The 21,906-nt window shown below is 43.7% G+C and overlaps 1 protein-coding gene across 1 annotated transcript in view; it reads left to right on the top strand.

Moving 5' to 3' along the window:
- The first annotated feature begins 211 nt into the window (after nucleotides 1-211).
- LOC126209905 (collagenase-like) overlaps nucleotides 212-21,906 on the top strand; it is a 391,700-nt gene continuing 370,005 nt past the window's right edge. The window contains exon 1 of the mRNA XM_049939026.1: nucleotides 212-294. Within this exon, the coding sequence (XP_049794983.1) occupies nucleotides 219-294 (76 nt within the window). The 5' untranslated portion in view covers nucleotides 212-218. The remainder of the gene's footprint in view (nucleotides 295-21,906) is intronic.

Raw genomic sequence — 21,906 nt, 5'->3', positions numbered from 1 at the left:
TTGGGTGTTAAAGAATTACTTCGCTCTCAGAAATGCTTCCTTTATGAGAAATAGGAACAGTGTAAATATATGCAGGTGGCAGCTTCGACATCGTAACGAAACCGCGACGTTCAAGGAAACAGCTGCTGCGTATGGTCGACGAACGCCGAAGGCGGTGAAGATATATAAGGCGACGCGGTGGCTAGAGATCGCACTGGTAGCCACTCACAGCAAGAACAATGGGTGCGCACGTCCTCTGTGCGCTGCTGTCAGGCTTGTTGGTTGTTATGGCGAAGGAGAGAAACACCACAGAAGGTGAGTATACTTCTAGTTAAGATTACACTTCACAGTGAAACGTGTAAAACGTATTAACGCCTGCTTCAAAATTTTGTAGCTTTTCCTTTCATTGCCAGATATTAATCTACGCACTATCAATTCTCTTTTCTCGCCCGCCTTCTGTCTAGATTGAAGTGGCTGCTACGATTTACTATTCCGTGTCAGTCACTTCGTTTCAGAGTAGCGTGTTCACCCGTAGACAACAAGCAATTTCTTTAAAGAAACGTGAGCAATATTTCGTTTACAATCTCAGCTTAGAAATTACTCGTTCAGAAACAAGTGCAGTGTACGAACAATAAAGATGAAGCTGCAGCTCATAGGTAATAAATACGCAGTGCTTCTAAAGGGAATAATTACAAATGTTCGTTTCTCCATTTTTCTCTGCAATTTTTACGCTCTTTGGTTTCATCTAGCAACGTTAATGCTATTTCGTAATGTCTTAGCACATGTTCCTACATCCTGCCCCATCTTCTGACTGGAGTTTTCCACCCATTCCTTTTCTAGTCGATTCCGCGCCGGAATTTCCTTTCTCACCTAATCAAAACAGCTACTTCTCGGCATCCATCTATAGCACTAACCTCAGTTCTTTTCGAGTTTTTTCCACAGACCACGACTCCCTTCCGTCCCATCTTGACCTCCAGACGTGCACATTAGACTTGGCCACTGTTTCTGTTTCGATACAGTGTATCGATACGTGGAACTGTTTCAGTGTTTCGGAACGGCTGTGGTTCACTGTTTCGAAACAGTGCTGTTTCATTCCGCCCCTGTCTCGGATAACCGGACCAGATTCGATCTCGAGCCAGACACAGAAACTGTATCGTTGTTTCAAAATAAGGCTGTTTCAGTCCACCTGTGCTAAGAACAGACAAACTGTATGGAAACAGTGATGTTTCATTCCGCTCTGTGTCGGACGAGATTCGGACTCGGCACAGGTACTGAAACACAACGTACCACTTCATGAAACACTTTCAAGAGTGTCGAAATCTTTTTGACAATCAATAGCATGAAGCTTAAGATATCCGAAAATAAAGCTTCGTTTCTAGCGGACTGTCCTATTCCGAAATGGCGTAACATCTGCTTTATAAACACTAACCAAACAATAAAACAACGCATATTATTCACATTCAAAATAATAAATATGTGAAAATCATTCAGTTACACTTTTTTTATAACATACGCTTCTCTGTTCATGGACAGTAATCATATTAAGAAACGCAAGTAAGCCCACAACATTTTGAATAAAAAAAGGCGTAGAGTGACAGTTATTAGACATACACATAAATTTAATCTAGGTATAATTGCAAGCAATCTGTTTGACGTATCACTGATAGTGTAATGGTGAACGGGAAGGGCTGGGAAGCATGGTGAATTTATAGTAACGGTTCGAAACACCTTGCAAGACAAAATTTTTTTCTGTTATATTTTGTTATTTATTCGAATTATTTGGCGTTATTTGTGAGTCTATAGTTACTGTGCCTATTATTCACAATGATTCCCTTTGTGTGCATGGAAATTAGCAGGATGGGTATATTACCCATACTAACGGAATGTGGGAATCCCAGTAGCATATCCGTTGTTTCTGCAGTTTGCTCCCACCTCCAGTTTCCGTTCGTGGTGGTTCTTCTGTCTTCAGCTATGGCTGTCCTCAGCCAATTGAAAAGTATGAAAGTCACACGACACGAAAGCAGCGCATTTGCTACAGGAAATACGAAACTGCCAAGACGCCTAAGTGACAGTTTCATACATTCTGCGATATGATTAGCGCTCCCGCACCTCATTTGTGTTTATATGGACATACTTACACAGTAGACATTCAAGATGATAAAATGTGTAGTTTTATTAGATTACAAAACTCAAACTGTTTCGAAACAGCGTATCGAAACATTACATTGTACTGTTTCATTTGTTTCGAAACAGTTACGTGTTTCAGTTTGCCCATCTCTAGTGTACATCAAAAATATGAATTTAAGATCTACTTCCAACACTAGATTTCTTTTGACAGGGAATGGTCTCTTTTCCTGTATTAGTGTAGTCTTTATGTCCGTCACTTTTTAATTCACCTGCAAGATACTATGTCTTTTTTCCCGACTTTGATGATAGATTTGCAGCTAGTCTCATTACTGGCGCTTTTCATAACATTCTAGAGGTTATGTAATTCTTTCCCCAGTGCCATCTGGTAATCATTGACATTCATTTACTCCGAATTTTAACTCCATTTCGCAACATTTCTTTTGTTTCCTTCATTTCTTCTTCGACATGCAGGTTGATGACGAGAGAGACGGTATCCCTAAACAATATTTATACTTCACGTCCTTAAATTGAAGATGGTTCAAATGGCTCTAAGCACTATGGGACTTAACATCTGAGGTCATCAGTCCCCTAGACTTAGAACTACTTAAACCTAACTATGGACATCACACACATCCATGCCCGAGACAGGGTTCGAGCCGGCGACCGTAGCAGCAGCGCGGTTCCGGACTGAAGCGCTAGAGCCGCTCGGTCACAGCGGCCGGAACTAAATTGAAGATTTCCTTGCTGTAATAATAGTAATGAACCAGAATGCTGCTATAATTGATGATGTTTTATCGCTGTAGACTATACAGTGGCAACAGTCCTATTTCATCTCTATCGCCGTTTCCAGTCTATCTGCCGGCAAATACGGTTTGTTAACAGTTGCAAAATTAAACCTAATAACAGCTTTCCCCGTTGATATTTATCAACACCTGTAATCAGCTAACGGTCTGGATTCCATTGTAATAACAGTTTCGGTTGACTGTGTGTCGGCGTTTAAATCCGTATTGCATCGATGGCGCTGCCTCTATCCTATAATCTTATTGCAAACTAATTTTATTTGTTAATCATTCACTTTATTTCTGATTGTTGTTGTTGGGAAATGTCAGCTTAGGTCTTTCAAAAAAATGGTTCAAATGGCTCTGAGCACTATGGGACTCAACTGCTGAGGTTATTAGTCCCCTAGAACTTAGAACTAGTTAAACCTAAGGACATCACAAACATCCATGCCCGAGGCACGATTCGAACCTGCGACCGTAGCGGTCTTGCGGTTCCAGACTGCAGCGCCTTTAACCGCACGGCCACTTCGGCCGGCTGCTTAGGTCTTTTATCGATGGTATATCCTGTTATAGGTTTTACAGCTACGACTAACAGCAAATACAGCGATGCTGTGTGGTTACAGTTTGTTTATTTATTTGTCTATATATCGTAATTCTCGGGTAATACTTACTTCACACTAATTCCTGTAAACGTGACGTCATTTAACGTCACGCGCAATATCGACAACCACAGGAACTGATATGGACTTTCGTTACCGTTCGATGTGGACCTCTCTCGCATGGGTAACAGCTTACACATGTCTTTAGCGGCAGAAATATAGCAACGGGACGTGCAGGAGAAATTGTGAGATGATTGTTACCCGCGAAATATTTGTGACAAGAAGAGTATGAATGTTGCCTGTTTGTTTCTGTCGACGTTCGTCTGATGATTTTACTGAAGTTTCGCCAGCACGAGTGGCTGGCATTGTCAAAGCTTCACCCTCCATTGTCGGCGGTGAACTGGAGCCGAGCTCTCGGCCGCAGAACGTACGATGTCGGGAATATACCGCTTACTATGAACATGCGGAAAAGTTTACGTCGGAAGGACTGGACGATCAATCAACAGCAGGATCAAAGAACATACGCGACATTGCAGGTTGGGGTAGGTGGAGAAATCGGCCGTGGCAGAGCACGCGCTGAGTGATACCGACCATGTAATTAAATTATCCGACACGGAAGTTCTGGCTGTTGAGAAGCACTATCACACCCGCTTGTTTAGAGAAGCTGTAGAAATACACAAACACGGGAACAGCTTCAACAAGAAAGAGGAAAGCCTTAAAGTAAACGGATCCTGACTTCCCGTACTGCAGCGAACGACCGTCGCAGCTAGCAAGAGGAGAACCGCACCGGAAATGACCGTGGAGAAGCCCTCGGACGTTGGCGGCCGCGAGCTCGGCTCCAGTTCACCACCGGCAATGGAGGGTGAAGCTTTGACAATGCCAGCCACTCGTGCTGGCGAAACGTCAGTAAATCATCAGACGAACGTCGGCCAAAGAACCCGAGACAGAAACAAATAGGCAGTTTGTCAACAACTGGCCACGAAAGCCTTAACAATTTAGTATGAATGTTATTGCTCATAGTTTCACTCGCAACAATTTAAGCTGCCCTCTTAGATCATGGCCTAACCAGACACTAAGCAATAGCCAAATATTCGGAACTAAACAGCAAAATACATTGAAGAGCCAAAGAAACTGGTACACCTGCCTAATATCGTGTAGGGCCCCCGCGAGCACGCAGAAGTGCCGCATCACTACGTGGTATGGACTCGACTAATGTAAAGTAGTGCTGGTGGGCATTGACACAATGAATCCTGCAGGGCTGTACACAAAGAGATCTCTTCTGAACAGCATGTTGCAAGGCATCCCTGATATGCTCAATAATGTTCCTGTCTGGGGAGTTTGGTGGCCAGCGGAAGTGTTTAAGACCAGCAGAGTGTTCCTGGAGCCATTCTATATAATTTCTGGACATGTGGGGTGTCGCATTGTCCTGCTAGAATTGCGCGTCGGAATGTACAATGGACATGAATGAATGCAAGCGATCAGACGGGATGCTTACGTACGTGTCACCTCTCAGAGTCGCATCTACATGTATCAGGGGTTCCATATCTTTCCGACTGCACGCACCCAACACCATTACCGAGCCTCCACCAGCTTGAACAGTGCCCTGCTGACATGCAGGGTTCATGGATTCGTGAGGTTTTCTCCATACCCGTAAACGTCCATCTGCTCGATACAATTTGAAACGAGACTCGTCCGACCAGGCAACATATTTCCAGTCATCAGTAGTGTCGGCGCACGAGCGATGGGACACAGCATCTCCGAGGTAGCGATGAAGTGGGCATTTTCACGTAAGACCATTTCACGAGTGTATCGGGGATATCAGGAATCCGGTAAAACATCAAATCTCTGACATCGTTGAGACCGGAAAAAGATCTTGCAAGAATAGGACCAACGACGACTGAAGAGAATCATTCACCATGACAGAAATGCAACCCTTCCACAAATTGCTGCAGATTTCGAGACTGGGCCATCAGCAAGTGTCAGCGTGCGAACCATTAACATCCTCGATATGGGCTTTTGGAGCCTAAAGCCCACTCGTGTACCCTTGATGACTGCACGACACAAAGTTTTACGCCTCGCCTGGGCCCGTCAACACCGACACGTTCAATCTCACTTAAATCTTGATAACCTGTCGTTGTAGTAGCAATGACCGATCTAAGAACTGCGCCAGACACTTGTCTTATATAGGCGTTGCCGACCGCAGCGCCGTATTCTGCCTGTTTACATATCTTTGTATTGGAATAGGCATGCCTATACCAGTTCCTTTGGCGCCTCAGTGTATTTATTTCATTTCTCGGTCTCAAATCAGACGAAAATGGTAAATAACAGCGAGTATTGAAGAACAGGCTTGTATTATATTCATAAGAGAGTCTCAGAATGTGTTAACACTAAGATGAAAAAAATATTACGATGTTGTGAGATGTAAACCTACAACTGTTGACTCCATAGTGCACGACATTATCCACTAATCTAGAGTCTATTACCATAGTATCTCTTGTAGGCTTGTCTGTATGTTTGTCCTACACAGAATTAATCAAAGTCTTTACAATGGATTTTGTGTATGTCTGGTTGTGAATATAGTGGGAGTTTTGTTTCCTCGGAATGGTTCAGTGTTTTCTGGCTGTGTCCGATTCTGTGCGTGAATGTAACCGTTGTCGAATTTTGTAATGTGTTCAGTTCGTTGGATATAGGTCCTACGTAAATTTTTGGGTAATTTCCAAGAATGTTTGCCTATCAAACACGCAGTGCCCTAACGATAGTATCGAACGTGCGACTCGATGTCGACCACACGACTCTGGTGGCGCGAATTATTGTAAATGTTTAGTGCCTTGCCAGAGAAACATAGTTTATGGTTTTCTGTTGTCAAAGCAATGAGTGAAAGCATTGCAGTTCCGAGTGCCAATAGTCCCACATCAAGAAATACCTAATTCCTCGGTTACGTAGTGTGGGAAATTGTTTGAAATTTTGTTGAGATTGCCGACTTCTTCCAAATGAGGATGGCAGGAGCAGTGTAGAATGTCATGCAATCAACTCCGTGAAACTTCGGAAGAAAGATGTGGGGATACTGATTTTTCTTTGTAATAGTACTGTTCTTGTGTCACAAGAGAACATGTGTAAATAAGAACACATGGTGTAACTGTTCCAACTTATTAATCGATAAGAGCATCATTTTAGTTCTAACCGCAACAAGCGACAGTTTCTGAAACACTATTGTCCTCGAACACCCTGTGTTATTACTACGGTTTCTGCCCAGAAGACTGTTACATTATGGTCACGAAGGAGAGTGTTCTGTTACGTGGATAAAACAAGGTTGTGGAAATAGACGAATCGAATATAGCTACCAGACAGGGCGACTGTTAAAAATTAAGTTGAACATATTTGGGTATTTGACAGCAAAGAAACAAAATCTCGCAAGTGCTTACTAGTTCCAGTTGATTCAAGGGGAAAGCAAACTTTAATGTCTCTTATAAAGCAGATTATATTGCACGGACGAAAGTGATAACAGACGGCTTTAAACCATACACGTGTGTATGTTTCGACTTTACCGGCGCTCAAAGACGAGATTATCACCGTCGTGACACTAGAATAAACGAATCAGAATAAATTGACTAAAATTGTTCTCACACAGTGAAGAGGAAATCTATAAAATTCAGTCCCACCTCTTCACGTTGACCCACAAAATCATTCTATCGCACTCACCTTAAGACAACGGAGTAAAAAGGATTGAAACGGAAGTAAAGCTGCAGAAGAGTGTAAAGAAAGACACAGGGAAATGTAACGGGCAGACCACTTACAAAAATCATGGGGAGCCAGCCACGCTGTTAACACATTATGAAGGTCTCCATAAAATTTTAGGAAACAAGTTGGACAGTCACAAAACCCTGAAACTCTCACCACATTCATTTGAACGTTACTTGAAATCGAGGGCAGATCTATCGGCAAATCTGCTGCCGCCCTCTTGTCAGTAGCGAGTTTAGTTGTTGCTATGAGGTTTTCCATTACTCTCATAGTTTTAGTTGTATATTGTACTCTATACCTGTATCTAGCAACGTTTGTTCGTCGTTTGTGAAGTCCACATTTGTTAAATTCTTTTTTCTTGTGTAGAGCTGGAATGGAGATGTATGTTTCTGCATCTCTTGTGCCTTTATCCTTCCTGAAGCGAAAGTTTGCTCAGCATATCCTTAGCTTGTTTTCCCAGTGTTTTGTGTAGCAGTCTGGTCAGAAATTTGGATACGTAAGGAGACTAATCAATAATGAATAAAGTACTTCATTTGATCAATATAAAAAGGGAAATATATTCTTCATAGTTGTATTATATCACAATTTCCGCTTTTTGAGATAAGAAGAAATCTTTTTCACTTCCATGTGACCGAGACTTGATGTAATACTGAATATGGAAATAATAGTAAAGCATATTTGGCTACCTCTGCATGATATACAAATATGAAACAGGAATTTTTTATTACTGGTCATGTTTATTAAAAATTTCTCTGTTGCCCAGTTTGTGAGACGTTGTTCTCGTGAAGATTGAAGAGAGAAATTAATACTAAGAATGAGTTTGAGTGAAGAATTTACTTCTTATTGGTATTTGTTGATAAGTGACTCTCAAGAAACATTATTTAGTAGCGTTACATGGATGATTTGTAATTCCTTGTGAGATCATTTTATGACATCAGTTATTTCATGAAAGCAAAAGCGGGAGAGAGAATGTATAAAAGGAGCTATTGTGAAGATGTGCAAAGTAATTTCCGTGAAAGTATTCGTTTAGATAGAATAATTGGACAGGAGTGTTCAATATGTCACACATTGCAGTTATTACCTCACCAGCAACTACCTAACACGTACAGGCAGTTTCATCGGTTTCCCTTCAGTGCCTCTCCCATGTGCTAACGTTTGAGGTTGTAGCGATGTTATAGTTCAGGCTACTAAAGCCCGCAAAACAGATAGAAAGAAATCAGTAAAGCTTCTCAATGTACCACTCAGAACTTTTCACAATATTTCTAATTATTAAAGTACTACTTAACATGTTGCATTAAAATGGAATGAGGCTTTAGGGACCATGGACTTATTCGTAGTGCTACACAAAACGTAACAGTGGAATGTCGTTGGTAGGCATTCGCTGTTATCAGCTAATGCCTGATAGACACATCCTTAGTTCTGGTGAATGGGCAACACTGTTCCTTGTTGAATTCTAGGGGGAACCAAGAGGAACGAGGTGAACACGGGGCAAATGGAAAAAAGTTAACACGATGTAGAGCCATCGTGGTTTGTGTCACTCTCTTCTATGGAAGGAATAAAAACGTCACAGGAATATCACACCGCAAATAAAGTCACAGTGCTTCAATCCTTTTAGACACTTTCTTTTGGCAGTACATGTTATGGATTTTGAGTATTCCCCTGAATAGGGTAGCTGTGTACATTCAGGTACAGTCTCAATTGTTGCCAATTTTCCTGTCTCGGCCCTTCTGCCCCTCTATGAAGTTATAGATGTGTCATTCATTTTTCGAAGAAGCCGGTCGTTAATGATTACTGGCTGCAACTCTGGAATTTCTTCGATAACTCAGTTCACCGGGAAAATTTTTAAACTGTCAGACTTCTGCCCACACTCCTACGAAGTCACAGACCAATTTCGCTATGCATAAAATTGTGGGATTTTTTTAAAAATGGCAGCAAGTACAAAATAGCTTAAATGAGCTACAGGATCTCTACATCCCTCTGATGTTACAGCTATCTCCGCAGAATATAAAATCACGGGAAATTAAAAAACCCATGGTGGACAGTTACTGTCCTTTTATTTCCCCCAAGTCATCAGTGTTCCGACTGGTTTGATGCGGTACATCACAAATTCTTCTTCTGTGCCATCCTTCCCATTTCAATGTGGAAACTGCAGTCAATATTCTTAGTTATTTGCTGGATATATTCCAATCTTTGTCTTTTACTATCGTTTTACCCTTTACAGTTCCCCCTAGTACCATGGCAGTTATTTCCTGATGTCTTAATAGAAGCCCTACAATCCTGCCTTTTCTTCTTGTCAATGTTTTCCATGTATACTTTTCATCGCTAATTCTGTGGAGATCCTCCTCATTACTCACTTTAACAGTCCACCTAATTTTCAACACCCTTCCTTAGCACCACATGTCAAATGCTTCGAGTCTCATCTGTTCCTGCTTTCCCGCTGTCCATGTTTCATTACAATGTAATTCCGTGCTCCAAACGTACGGTCTCAGAAATTTCTTCCTCAAACTAAGGCCTTGACTTCTCTTGGCCGGGAATGCCCTTTTGGCCAGTGCTACTGTGTTTTTATATCCTCCTTGCTCCCTCCTCCATGGGTTATATTGCCGCCTAAGTAGGAGAATTCCTTAACTTCGTCTACATCGCATTCCCCAATTCCGATGTTAAGTTTCTCGCTATTCTCATTTGTGCACGTTCTCATTACTTTTGTCTTTTTCTGGTTTGCTCGCAATCCATACTCTGTACTCATTAAACTGTTCACTTCATCCAGCAGATCCCGTAATTCTTCTTCAATTTAACTGAGATTAGCAGTGTCATCAGCGAATCTTACCATAGATACCCTATCATCCTGAATTGTAATCCCACCCTTGAACTTTTCTTTTATTTCTGTCCTTGCTTCTCCAATGTATGGAGTGAACAGTAGGTACTAAAGGCTACATACCTGACTTACACTATTTTTACTCTCAGTACCACGCTGTTTGTCGTCCAGTTTTGTTGTTTCCACTTAATTTTTATACATATAATACGTTACCCACCTTTTTGTACAGCTTACCCCTCTTTTTCTCATAATTATGAACATATTGCACCATTTTACATTGTCGAACGCTTTTTCGAAGTCGACAAATCCGATGAAGGTTTCTTGTTCTTTCTTCTCTCTTGCATCCACTATCAACTCTCTGGTGCCTTTGCCTTTCCTAAAGCCAAACCGATCGTCCTCTAACAGATCCTCAGTTTTCTTCTCCATTCCGTATTCCTGAATTTCCCTGAATAGTTTTATACTTCCTTCTTTGGTCCATCAATTGGAGTATTTCTTCTGTTATCCACTGTTTCTTCGCAGTTACCTTCCTTGTACCGGTGTTTTTCTTTCCAACTTTTGTTAACGCTCTTTTTAGAGATGTCCATTCCTCGTCAATTGAATGAACTACATTCCAAGCTATTCATTATCGCAGTATCTACAGACTCGAGAACTTCAAGCCACCTCTCCATTCCTAAGTACTTCCATATCCCAATTTTTTGCGCACTTATTCTTCCTAATTAGTATCGTAAATTTCAGCCTACGCTTCGTCATTACTAAATTGTGATCTAACTCCATATCTGCCGCTAGGTGCGCCTTATACTTCAGTATCTTATTTCTGAGTCTCTACCTGACCGTGATGTAATCTAACTTTATCTACTGGTCTTTTGCAAGTGTACTTCCTCCTCTTGTGATTCTTGAACTGTGTATTCGCTGTAAGTAGCTGAAATTTATTGCAGAAGTCAGTTAATCTTACTCCTCTCTCATTCCTAGTACCAAGGCCATATTCCAATGTAAACCTTCCTTCTATTCCTTCCCCTACAACCGCATTCGAATCCCCCTTGTCCACTAGATTTTCATCTCCCTTTACGTACTGAATTACGCTTTCAGGATATTTATATACTTTCCCTATCTCTTCATCTTCCGCTTATCGCGTCGGCATGCAAATCTGAACTAATGTCGTCTTTGTTGGCTTGCTGTCGATTCTGATGGAAACAATCCTAACACTGAACCGTTCACAGTAACTTGCTCTCTGCCTCTCTGCACAAATTTTCCCATAGTGTATCGGAATTCTAGCAGACTATTCAATACAGCACTATGTTACAGTGGTGTACTGAGTAATTTGTTATAACTGGGAAAATTAATGCAGTTTTCCTGTGCTGTATTTTTACTTTACAAGGGGAGCAATGTTACAGTTTTACAGATAACATAAGCTTATTTGTTATGAGTTCACTGTAATAGGTCTATTTTGTTGCAGTTTTTCTTTAACAGGTGGCAGTTTGGTAAATTTTCACTGTGTCATGGAGCATTTTCGTAGAATGTAAATGTAACAAACGCAGTTTGATACTATTTTTGCTGTAAAACGAGGCAATTTGTTCCAAATTCACTGTAATACAGTCATTTTGTTACAGTGTTGCTGTAATATGCGGCAATATGTTGTAATTTTGCTGTAATACGGAGTATTTCGATAAAAATTTACTGTAACTGTGATGTTTTGTAACAGTTTATGCTGTTACATCTGGAAGTTTTAACGTGGGCACACTGTTTAAATTTCAGTATTACATGTGATAATTTGTTAGTTTTGTTATAATTTTGGGGCAGTTTGTTACAGTTTTGTTGTAATGTTAAGCAGTTTGTTGGATTTTGACATAGCATATAGATTCAAGGGGTGAAGGGTTATGTAGCCAGCATAGTGTAGCAGCAAAGAAAGTGTTATCAGCGCACTGCATTTATTTGTTCTTCAAGAATCACCCAGAGTGACACGCGTGTTGTTTAAACGGCAACATACGAATGGTTCAATTTGTGCTGTATTCCCACTTCACATAAAATATTTGGTGTCAAAACTTCATTCCAAGTATTTCAGAGTTCCCTTCATTAAATCGTATCCACATGACCTGTATTAATTCTAAAATGATGATTTTCAGAAACATTTCTCACTGCAGTCAAACATATTTCAATGTGCCACAATATAGGTGACTTGTAGAAATGTAGAACTTCCCCTTATCCTCACACAGAGCCACAGAGCTATTTCAGCACTCATCTCATGCCACTCCTGTCACTGTTCATCTAGTATGCAACGAGACAGAACTTCCTCCAGTGAAAAAAAAAAAAAGTATTGTTCTGCCATGTTTAGAACTATTTGCAACACTTGTAGGTATGAGACTTCCATAGTTCTTTTATCAAGTTAGAAACTATGATCTTTGAATGTGACTTTGTGGACTGTTATTACTTTAGGTCTAATGCGAGGGAAGACAAATATCTGGAAGAGTATTTCAATGCAAAACTCCTTGATATGAGCACAAAATTGAAAAATCAAATTGCACCCTCTGTTTTCGTTTGAGTCTGTCAAACTGTACAGGTGCCAGATGTTGGTTTCTGGGATGGGGTTCCGTGTCTGTTGCACTTAGTCGTTCAATGCAGGGATGGTTAATGCTCTTTGTGGATGATGCAGGAGTTGTCGTACAGTGACGCCCAAATGTGCTCGTCTGGGGAAAGATCTGGTGATCGAGCAGGCCAAGGCCACATCACAACACTCTGTAGAGCGTTTTGGGTTACAACAGCGATATACGGGCGAGCGTTTTCTAGTGGGGAAACGTCCCCCAGAAAAGCTCCTCGCGAATGGCGGCACAATAGGTCGAACGACCAGATTGGCGAACAAATCTGCAGCCAGGATGCGTGGGACAACCAGGAGAATGCTCCTGCTATCATATGAAAGTGCTCCCCAGACCGTAAGTCCAGATGTAGGTCCAATGTGTCTAGCACGCAGACAGGTTGGTAGCAGGCCCTCGACTGGACCCCTTCTAACCAACACACAGCCATCACCTGTACCAAAGCAGAACCAGTTTTCATCAGAAAACACAAGAGACCACCTCCCCACCCTACAATGAGCTCTCGCTTGAGACGACTGAAGTCGCAAATGGCGGTGGTTGGGGTCGGTGGAATAGGCACTACATTCAGCTTGGCTCGAATATTTCCTTGAAATAGCCGCGTTATAACAGTTCGTTGTGTCACTGAGGTGCCAAATGCTGCGTGATGTTTGGTTTGTGAAGCGCTCAACTGCGCAGTCATCAACGCCCGTACGAAGTCCCAGTTTTTACACTTTTACAGCATCCAATCTAACCACTCTCACGAATCATGATGATGATGATGAATACAACACAGACGCCCAGTCCTGCCACTCTTATGCGACTGGAGCAAAATTTGGATATACAGGGAGTCCCACTCAAACGTCCCTGATTTAAAAGACCCAGGAAAAAAACCGTAGTAGATACGACAATGAAAAATGCACCACATTGTAAGGCATCTCAAAGAATATATTTATTTATCGTCAATACACCTCTACATGTGAACCATTTGTAGCATGAAGAATATCGAGTCTATATTCAATTTCTTGCCAAGTTCTCTGTAACATTTCCTCTGTTATTGTTGCAATCGCATTAGAGATACGATGTCGCAACGTAGGAATATCGCCCACTTTGGTCGCATACACGCTGTCCTTCACGAATCCCCACATGAAGAAATAAAGCGGCGAAATGTCGGGTGAACGTTGTGGCCAGGCAATGGGTCCCTCGTGTCCGATCCAACGATTGGGAAATTTCATATCTAGGAACGTGTGAACAGCCGTTGACCAACGCGGCCGAGCTCCTTCTTGTTGAAAAATGATGTTGGGTTGCAAGTCTTGTATCTGAAGGTACACAAACTGCTCCAACATGTCCAGATACACTGACCTATTCACTAAACGGTCCAACAATCCTGTCGTGCGTTAGTCTGCACCAGACGTTTAGTTTAGGGCTATCATGAACAAGTTCAATGACAACGTGCGGATTTTGCGAACCCCAAATCAGAACATTATGTGTATTAACTCTTCTGATAGATGAAGCTGGCATCCATATCAATACGCTGCAGCATATCTGCAGCAAATTGTTGTCGGTGTGGTTTGTCGTTGGGTGTCAGATGTTGCGAAGACGCTGGTGGACTACACAATGCAGTGTTGATCAACATACTTCAAGTTGCCTAGATGCTTTAAGAATTGACTTACGTGTGCTTCTGAGCAACGTTTGTCTGATGCCCTCCTCTGGCTCTTCTTAAACTCCATAACGTGAACCGCCAGAATGTTTCAGAACAGTTCCTGTTGCTAGAAACTCCCTGTTGTTGTTGTTGTTGTTGTTGTTGTGGTCTTCAGTCCTGAGACTGGTTTGATGCAGCTCTCCATGCTACTCTATCCTGTGCAAGCTTCTTCATCTCCCAGTACTTACTGCAACCTACATCCTTCTGAATCTGCTTAGTGTATTCATCTCTTGGTCTCCCTCTACGATTTTTACCCTCCACGCTGCACTCCAATGCTAAATTTATGTTCCCCTGATGCCTCAGAACATGTCCTACCAACCGATCCCTTCTTCTAGTCAAGTTGTGCCACAAACTCCTCTTCTCCCCAATTCTATTCAATACCTCCTCATTAGTTATGTGATCTACCCATCTAATCTTCAGAAACTCCCTATACATTCCTTAATTGTTTTCACATCAGGTGGATCACATTCAGACACACGACGATAATTTATTTGCACAGTAATCGGCGATTTTGTTTCTACAAACCACACTACTGCTTGCGCGCGCTGCTGTGGAGTCGCCATTTTCACTTCATGCGACGATTCTGCACTCTGGCGACAGGCAATTCTGATGGAGGAATATAAATTCTCTGATATGCTCTACACTTTGGTGCATTTTTCATTGTCGTATGTACTGTGATTTTTCTCTCCTGGGTCCTTGAAATCAGAGAGGTTAGAGTGGGACACCCTGTACTTCTCTCAGATGTAGGAACACGCCTACCATCTTTCGTTTGTATCACACAACCCTTTCTTGGTGCTGCGATTTTTTTTCCGTCAGCGTACTTCTGGTGTGGTTCTTACCCTGTCAGTGGTTCTACCAGTGACACTGTATCAGCCACTAGGATAGACTGTGGTCCAGCACCTGTCACTGTTGATAGATTTTAGTCTCAGAGTGCTGGAGACAGAGCGCTTACAGAAACCTACTCTTGTAAGATGATGTTCTTTCCTTGTCGACAATATTTGCAACGTTCTTAATCGTCACCAAATGTCTTGGTGCATATAACTTTCGTTTCTTTTGTTGGATCTTACATAGAGCCACTGAGAAGTCCGGTTGGTGCTTATTTAGTATCTGCTACTGATCCAGCAAGTCATACGTTCGGTAGCGAATCTTAGAAACGTATGAGGATAGAAATTTTAATAGTGGGAACTATTTATTTATAATTATACAAAACATACATATGTTTCAAAGTTTTACTCCCATTCAGAGTAGTCGCGAGCATTGAGCAGAATCCGTTGCCAGCGATGTGAATGTCATACGCTAATCTTAGCAGCACCACCTGTCTTAATAATTCGAGTGGAGCAATTTGTTGCCGGAAGAATCTATATAACATTTCTGAAACGAATGCCATGCAGTGCTTCGTTTATCGTAGGAATCAACATGAAGTCACAATTGCTTAAGTTCAGGGAGAGCGTTGGTTGATGCAGCTCGTCTCAGCCCTATCGATCGAACAAGCGTCGCAGCTTGGGCCACATCATCACGAGCATTCCCCTGCGAAATGATGGAGGGGGGTCCTGCAGAAATTGTCGCTGCTGCTTTCTCTAAGCTGTTAATTTTAGGAACGTAGTCTGAAACCAGCCTAGATACTTAAGACGAAGCAAGCATTTCATATGATTAGCTTCGGAACTGTTACAGAATTTCGTCGGGCAGTAGACGACTCCACTCGTGCTATCAACACAAGTGGCTCTGCTATAGGAATCGTACGACTTCCTCATCTCTGGCAGTGGGTTATACGAAATCCTGGAGACTGCTTTGAACGTGAATATAGCTTTGAAACATGTATCTGTTTTGTATAAGTTGTAAATAAATAGTTGCCACCAGTTACAATTTCAGTCCTCATGGTGCACGAACATTCCATTGTGCAGTCTCCCAGAGGACAAGAGTCACTGAATTTTTGTACTTCCCTTCAGAAATTAATTGTAGACCATAGTACAAAAGTTGGAATTTTGAAGTCAGAAGTAAGCAGAATTTATAGCCTTTTTTCTGGAGTGGCTAATGTGTAAGTGAGCTGATGGCATTTTCACATTTCCCATTTTTCACATTTGCTCAAGTCACACAGGCTGTGAGTTCAGATGTCCATCACATTGTTAATGTCGTGTGACTAGGGCCTCCCGTCGGGTAGACGGTTCGCCGGGTGCAAGTCTTTCGACTTGACGCCACTTCGGCGACTTGCACGTCGATGGGGATGAAATGATGATGATTAGGACAACAAAATACCCAGTGCCTGAGCGGAGAATATCTCCGACCCAGCCGGGAATCGAACCCGGACCCTTAGGACTGACATTCCGTCGTAATGACCACTCAGCTACCGGGGGCGGACGTCCATCACATGAGAGCAAGTAACGAAGAAATGTGGATTCTACTGCGTTACTGATTGAAACATCGAGTGAAATTAATAGTGATATGCTACCCTTCAAATATGAAAACCTATAGACAATTTCTCTTGAACAGATACAGCTAACTCTCCATTAAAAAGTTTGCGGATTACCTTACTTGTGGATTATTTGTGCATAGTTTCGCAGTTTATGAAGAAATGAAAAACGAAAGTGGTAAAGTCTCCTATATGAAAAAGGAATATTTTCATTTAGAACAGAAATTTCAGATAGTTAATACGTAGATGACGAAAAGATGCGTGAGGATGTCTGTTGCGGTGCAAAGAATGACGATTACAGCTGTTAAGTTACTCGAATGGAAACCAGAAACAGTTTCAGGCACTTTCTCTTCAGTACTCCTCCTCAATGCATTAACTAAACCTCCACACAAATATGACGGCGAAATATCAGAGAGGATCCATAGTGGTACTAGAAGTCAAAAAAGGTATTGCAACAGTACTATTACCTCATCGTTTGTTTGTTGAAGTTGGTCTACTAAGTGTCTCTTCCTGTAGGGACATTGACTGTGGCAGAAAACTGAATACTACCTTAGATTTTTTAATCGGCCACAATTGTAACTTGGAGCATTCGGCCCTAACTTGCATTTTTTTTTAATTTATTGGCTTTCGGACTGTGCCCATTGGAATGTGAGCTATGGCGATACGAAACGTAAGCACAACAGCCAATCGCAGAGCGGAGAAAATCTCCGACCCGACCGGGACACGGACCCGGGCTCCTTCATTTAGCTGCCCAGGCTGACTGGTCTTTAGTCAATTCTCATGGATGACAACGCGCGACCGGAGCGAAGCGCGCAGGCGGAGCAGCTCTTGAAAGGAGCGATATTCGGCGAATGGACTGGCAAGACGGTACCAACAGCCATCAAGCAATTGTCAACGGTACTGATAGAGGAATGGTACACCCTGCCACAATAACTTCTTACCCATCTTGTGGCCAGCATGGGAACACGTTGCAGAGAATGCATTACCGTGCGTTGTGGTCAGACGCCCTATTGACGCCCTATTAAGAACCGTGTCCGGCCTATTGTAATGCCCAGGAGACATTCACGAATCGCAGTGATTTGTGTCTAATTATTGTCTTTGAATAAAGTGTCATTTCTACTCGCCTCACTGCGGTTTCCTTTCGGTTACCTTCTGCACTTCACTTTAGCAGTTATTTCTACACTACTGACCATTAAAATTGCTACACCAAGAAGAAATGCAGACGATAAACGGGTATTCATTGGACAAATATATTATTCTAGAACTGACATGTAATTACATTTTCACGCAATTTGGGTGCATAGATCCTGAGAAATCAGTACCCAGAACAACCACCTCTGGCCGTAATAACGACTTTGATACGCTTGGGCATTGAGTCAAACAGAGCTTGAATGGCGTGTACAGGTACAGCTGCCCATGCAGCTTTAACACGATACCACAGTTCATCAAGAGTAGTGACTGGCGTATTGTGACGAGCCAGTTGCTCGGCCACCATTGACCAGACCATTTCAATCGGTGAGAGATCTGGAGAAAGTGCTGGCCAGGGCAGCAGTCGAACATTTTCTGTATCCAGAAAGGCCCGTACAGGACCTGCAACATTCGCTCGTGCATTATCCTGCTGAAATGTAGGATTTCGCAGGACACGAATGAAGGGTAGAGCCACGGGTCGTAACACATCTGAAATGTAACGTCCACTGTTCAAAGTGCCGTCAATGCGAACAAGAGGTGACCGAGACGTGTAACCAGTGGCACCCCATACCATCACGCCGGGTGATACGCCATTAAGGCGATGACGAATACACGCTTCCAATGTGCGTTCACTGCGATGTCGCCAAACACGGATGCGACCATCATGATGCTGTAAACAGAACCTGGATTCATCCGAAAAAATGACGTTTTGCCATTCGTGCACCCACGTTCGTCGATGAATACACTATCGCAGGCGCTCCTGTCTGTGATGCAGCGTCAAGGATAGCAGCAGCCATGGTCCCCGAGCTGATAGTCCATGCTGCTGCAAACGTCGTCGCACTGTTCGTGCAGGTGGTTGTTGTCTTGCAGACGTCCCCATCTGTTGACTCAGGGATCGAGACGTGGCTGCACCATCCGTTACAGCCATGCGGATAAGATGCCTGTCATCTCGACTGCTAGTGATACGAGGCCGTTGGGATCCAGCACGGCGTTCCGTATTACCCTCCTGAACCCACCGATTCCATATTCTGCTAACGGTCATTGGATCTCGACCAACGCGAGCAGCAATGTCGCGATACGATAAACCGCAATCGCGATAGGCTACAATCCTACCTTTAACAAAGTCGGAAACGCGATGGTACGCATTTCTCCTCCTTACACCAGGCATCACAACAACGTTTCACCAGGCAACGCCGGTCAACTGCTGTTTGTGTATGAGAAATCGGTTGGAATCTTTCCTCGTGTCAGCACGTTGTAGGTGTCGCCACCGCCGCCAACCTTGTGTGAATGCTCTGAAAAGCTAATCATTTGCATATCTCAGCATCTTCTTCCTGTCGGTTAAATTTAGCGTCTGTAGCACGTCATCGCCGTGGTGTAGCAATTTTAATGGCCAGTAGTGTATGTACGGTCCAAGTTACCTGGCAGTGGCACGTAATGCTGAAGTTTAGCACTCCAGTGTATTATCTCATTCTTGGTAAATCGTGAGAGCTAACAGATGTAGAGAATATATTAGCATGAAAAAGAGTGCAATCTATTGAAAAGTAACCTTCATTCTGACGATGTGAAAATAGAAATTACAAACATTGCATGCAGTTTCGCGTGTTTCAGATACGAAAACCGTGCTCGATAAAGCTTCCATTCACAGACTGAAGAGGTGAAAAAAATGTGGAGATGGAGGTAGTTGCGTTACCAAGTAACGTTTGTGAAGGTAACTCTGTGAGCGTGCGTGACTGGTCCCTAATAACATTGCCTGACATTAGGAATTAATTCCTGGCCATAGAATCCACACGCGTGGGGCATCACAGTTTATTTCTCATTGTCAGACGTTGTAATTCTGGTGACGTGGTGGACACATTAAAAGATACAGACAATGAAACTGACATAACCTGGGATTTAAGTACCCAGGGACTTCACAGAGAGCAGAAGGAAGGTAGAGGGAAGGAGCTGGCATCGGCGACCGACGAGAGAATAAAGACGTGGCGTCATGCGACCATTGCATGTCCCATCAACCGTCTGGGGCCTCCCATTGGAAGGAGAGTCGCAGTGGTCGCCGACATAACAACGCCGCATGCTAATTTCGGACGCAGTTACTTAAATATGACACGTGCATGATTTGCAATTGAATTTTGGTTCCCTTACTTGCCATGAGATAGCGTCATGCAAGTCTGCTGTCAGGTTTCGAGGGGCGTTGAATAAGTAATGCAAGACATTTTTTTCTGAAAGCAGATCTACACTCCTGGAAATTGAAATAAGAACACTGTGAATTCATTGTCCCAGGAAGGGGAAACTTTATTGACACATTCCTGGGGTCAGATACATCACATGATCACACTGACAGAACCACAGGCACATAGACACAGGCAACAGAGCATGCACAATGTCGGCATTAGTACAGTGTATACCCACCTTTCGCAGCAATGCAGGCTGCTATTCTCCCATGGAGACGATCGTAGAGATGCTGGATGTAGTCCTGTGGAACGGCTTGCCATGCCATTTCCACCTGGCGCCTCAGTTGGACCAGCGTTCGTGCTGGACGTGCAGACCGCGTGAGACGACGCTTCATCCAGTCCCAAACATGCTCAATGGGGGACAGATCCGGAGATCTTGCTGGCCAGGGTAGTTGACTTACACCTTCTAGAGCACGTTGGGTGGCACGGGATACATGCGGACGTGCATTGTCCTGTTGGAACAGCAAGTTCCCTTGCCGGTCTAGGAATGGTAGAACGATGGGTTCGATGACGGTTTGGATGTACCGTGCACTATTCAGTGTCCCCTCGACGATCACCAGTGGTGTACGGCCAGTGTAGGAGATCGCTCCCCACACCATGATGCCGGGTGTTGACCCTGTGTGCCTCGGTCGTATGCAGTCCTGATTGTGGCGCTCACCTGCACGGCGCCAAACACGCATACGACCATCATTGGCACCAAGGCAGAAGCGACTCTCATCGCTGAAGACGACACGTCTCCATTCGTCCCTCCATTCACGCCTGTCGCGACACCACTGGAGGCGGGCTGCACGATGTTGGGACGTGAGCGGAAGACGGCCTAACGGTGTGCGGGACCGTAGCCCAGCTTCATGGAGACGGTTGCGAATGGTCCTCGCCGATACCCCAGGAGCAACAGTGTCCCTAATTTGCTGGGAAGTGGCGGTGCGGTCCCCTACGGCACTGCGTAGGATCCTACGGTCTTGGCGTGCATCCGTGCGTCGCTGCGGTCCGGTCCCAGGTCGACGGGCACGTGCACCTTCCGCCGACCACTGGCGACAACATCGATGTACTGTGGAGACCTCACGCCCCACGTGTTGAGCAATTCGGCGGTACGTCCACCCGGCCTCCCGCATGCCCACTATACGCCCTCGCTCAAAGTCCGTCAACTGCACATACGGTTCACGTCCACGCTGTCGCGGCATGCTACCAGTGTTAAAGACTGCGATGGAGCTCCGTATGCCACGGCAAACTGGCTGACACTGACGGCGGCGGTGCACAAATGCTGCGCAGCTAGCGCCATTCGACGGCCAACACCGCGGTTCCTGGTGTGTCCGCTGTGCCGTGCGTGTAATCATTGCTTGTACAGCCCTCTCGCAGTGTCCGGAGCAAGTATGGTGGGTCTGACACACCGGTGTCAATGTGTTCTTTTTTCCATTTCCAGGAGTGTATTTTATTCAGGATTCCAATACCCCACATTATTCCCCACTGTTTTGGCTACAAAGCTCTGTTTTTCAACATCTCCGTTCAGTAGTATGGTCTTACGCCACCTTACTGGGAGGGCCAGCCTGCATCAATTGTCACGTCGAGCCTAGTAACGCGCAAGCAACTCAGCACAGATGGTCCTTCGTTGCTCTTTATGGTCTTCTGTTAGGGGACACACACCTTTGAGTATCGCAACTGGTGGAGGAGTGTGTCAGCGCTACCAACAGAGACTTCCAGTTGAGTAGCTGCGTGTTTGATTGTGCACCTCGAATGAGACTGTCCGCACGTTCCAGCATCGCAGGAGTCACAGCTGCGTGGGCCGGCT

This window comes from Schistocerca nitens, chromosome 10, assembly GCF_023898315.1.
Source record: "Schistocerca nitens isolate TAMUIC-IGC-003100 chromosome 10, iqSchNite1.1, whole genome shotgun sequence".
Taxonomy (NCBI): domain Eukaryota; kingdom Metazoa; phylum Arthropoda; class Insecta; order Orthoptera; family Acrididae; genus Schistocerca; species Schistocerca nitens.
The sequence above is the reverse complement of the archived record's forward strand: the minus strand, read 5'-3'. Positions and strand labels throughout refer to the sequence as shown.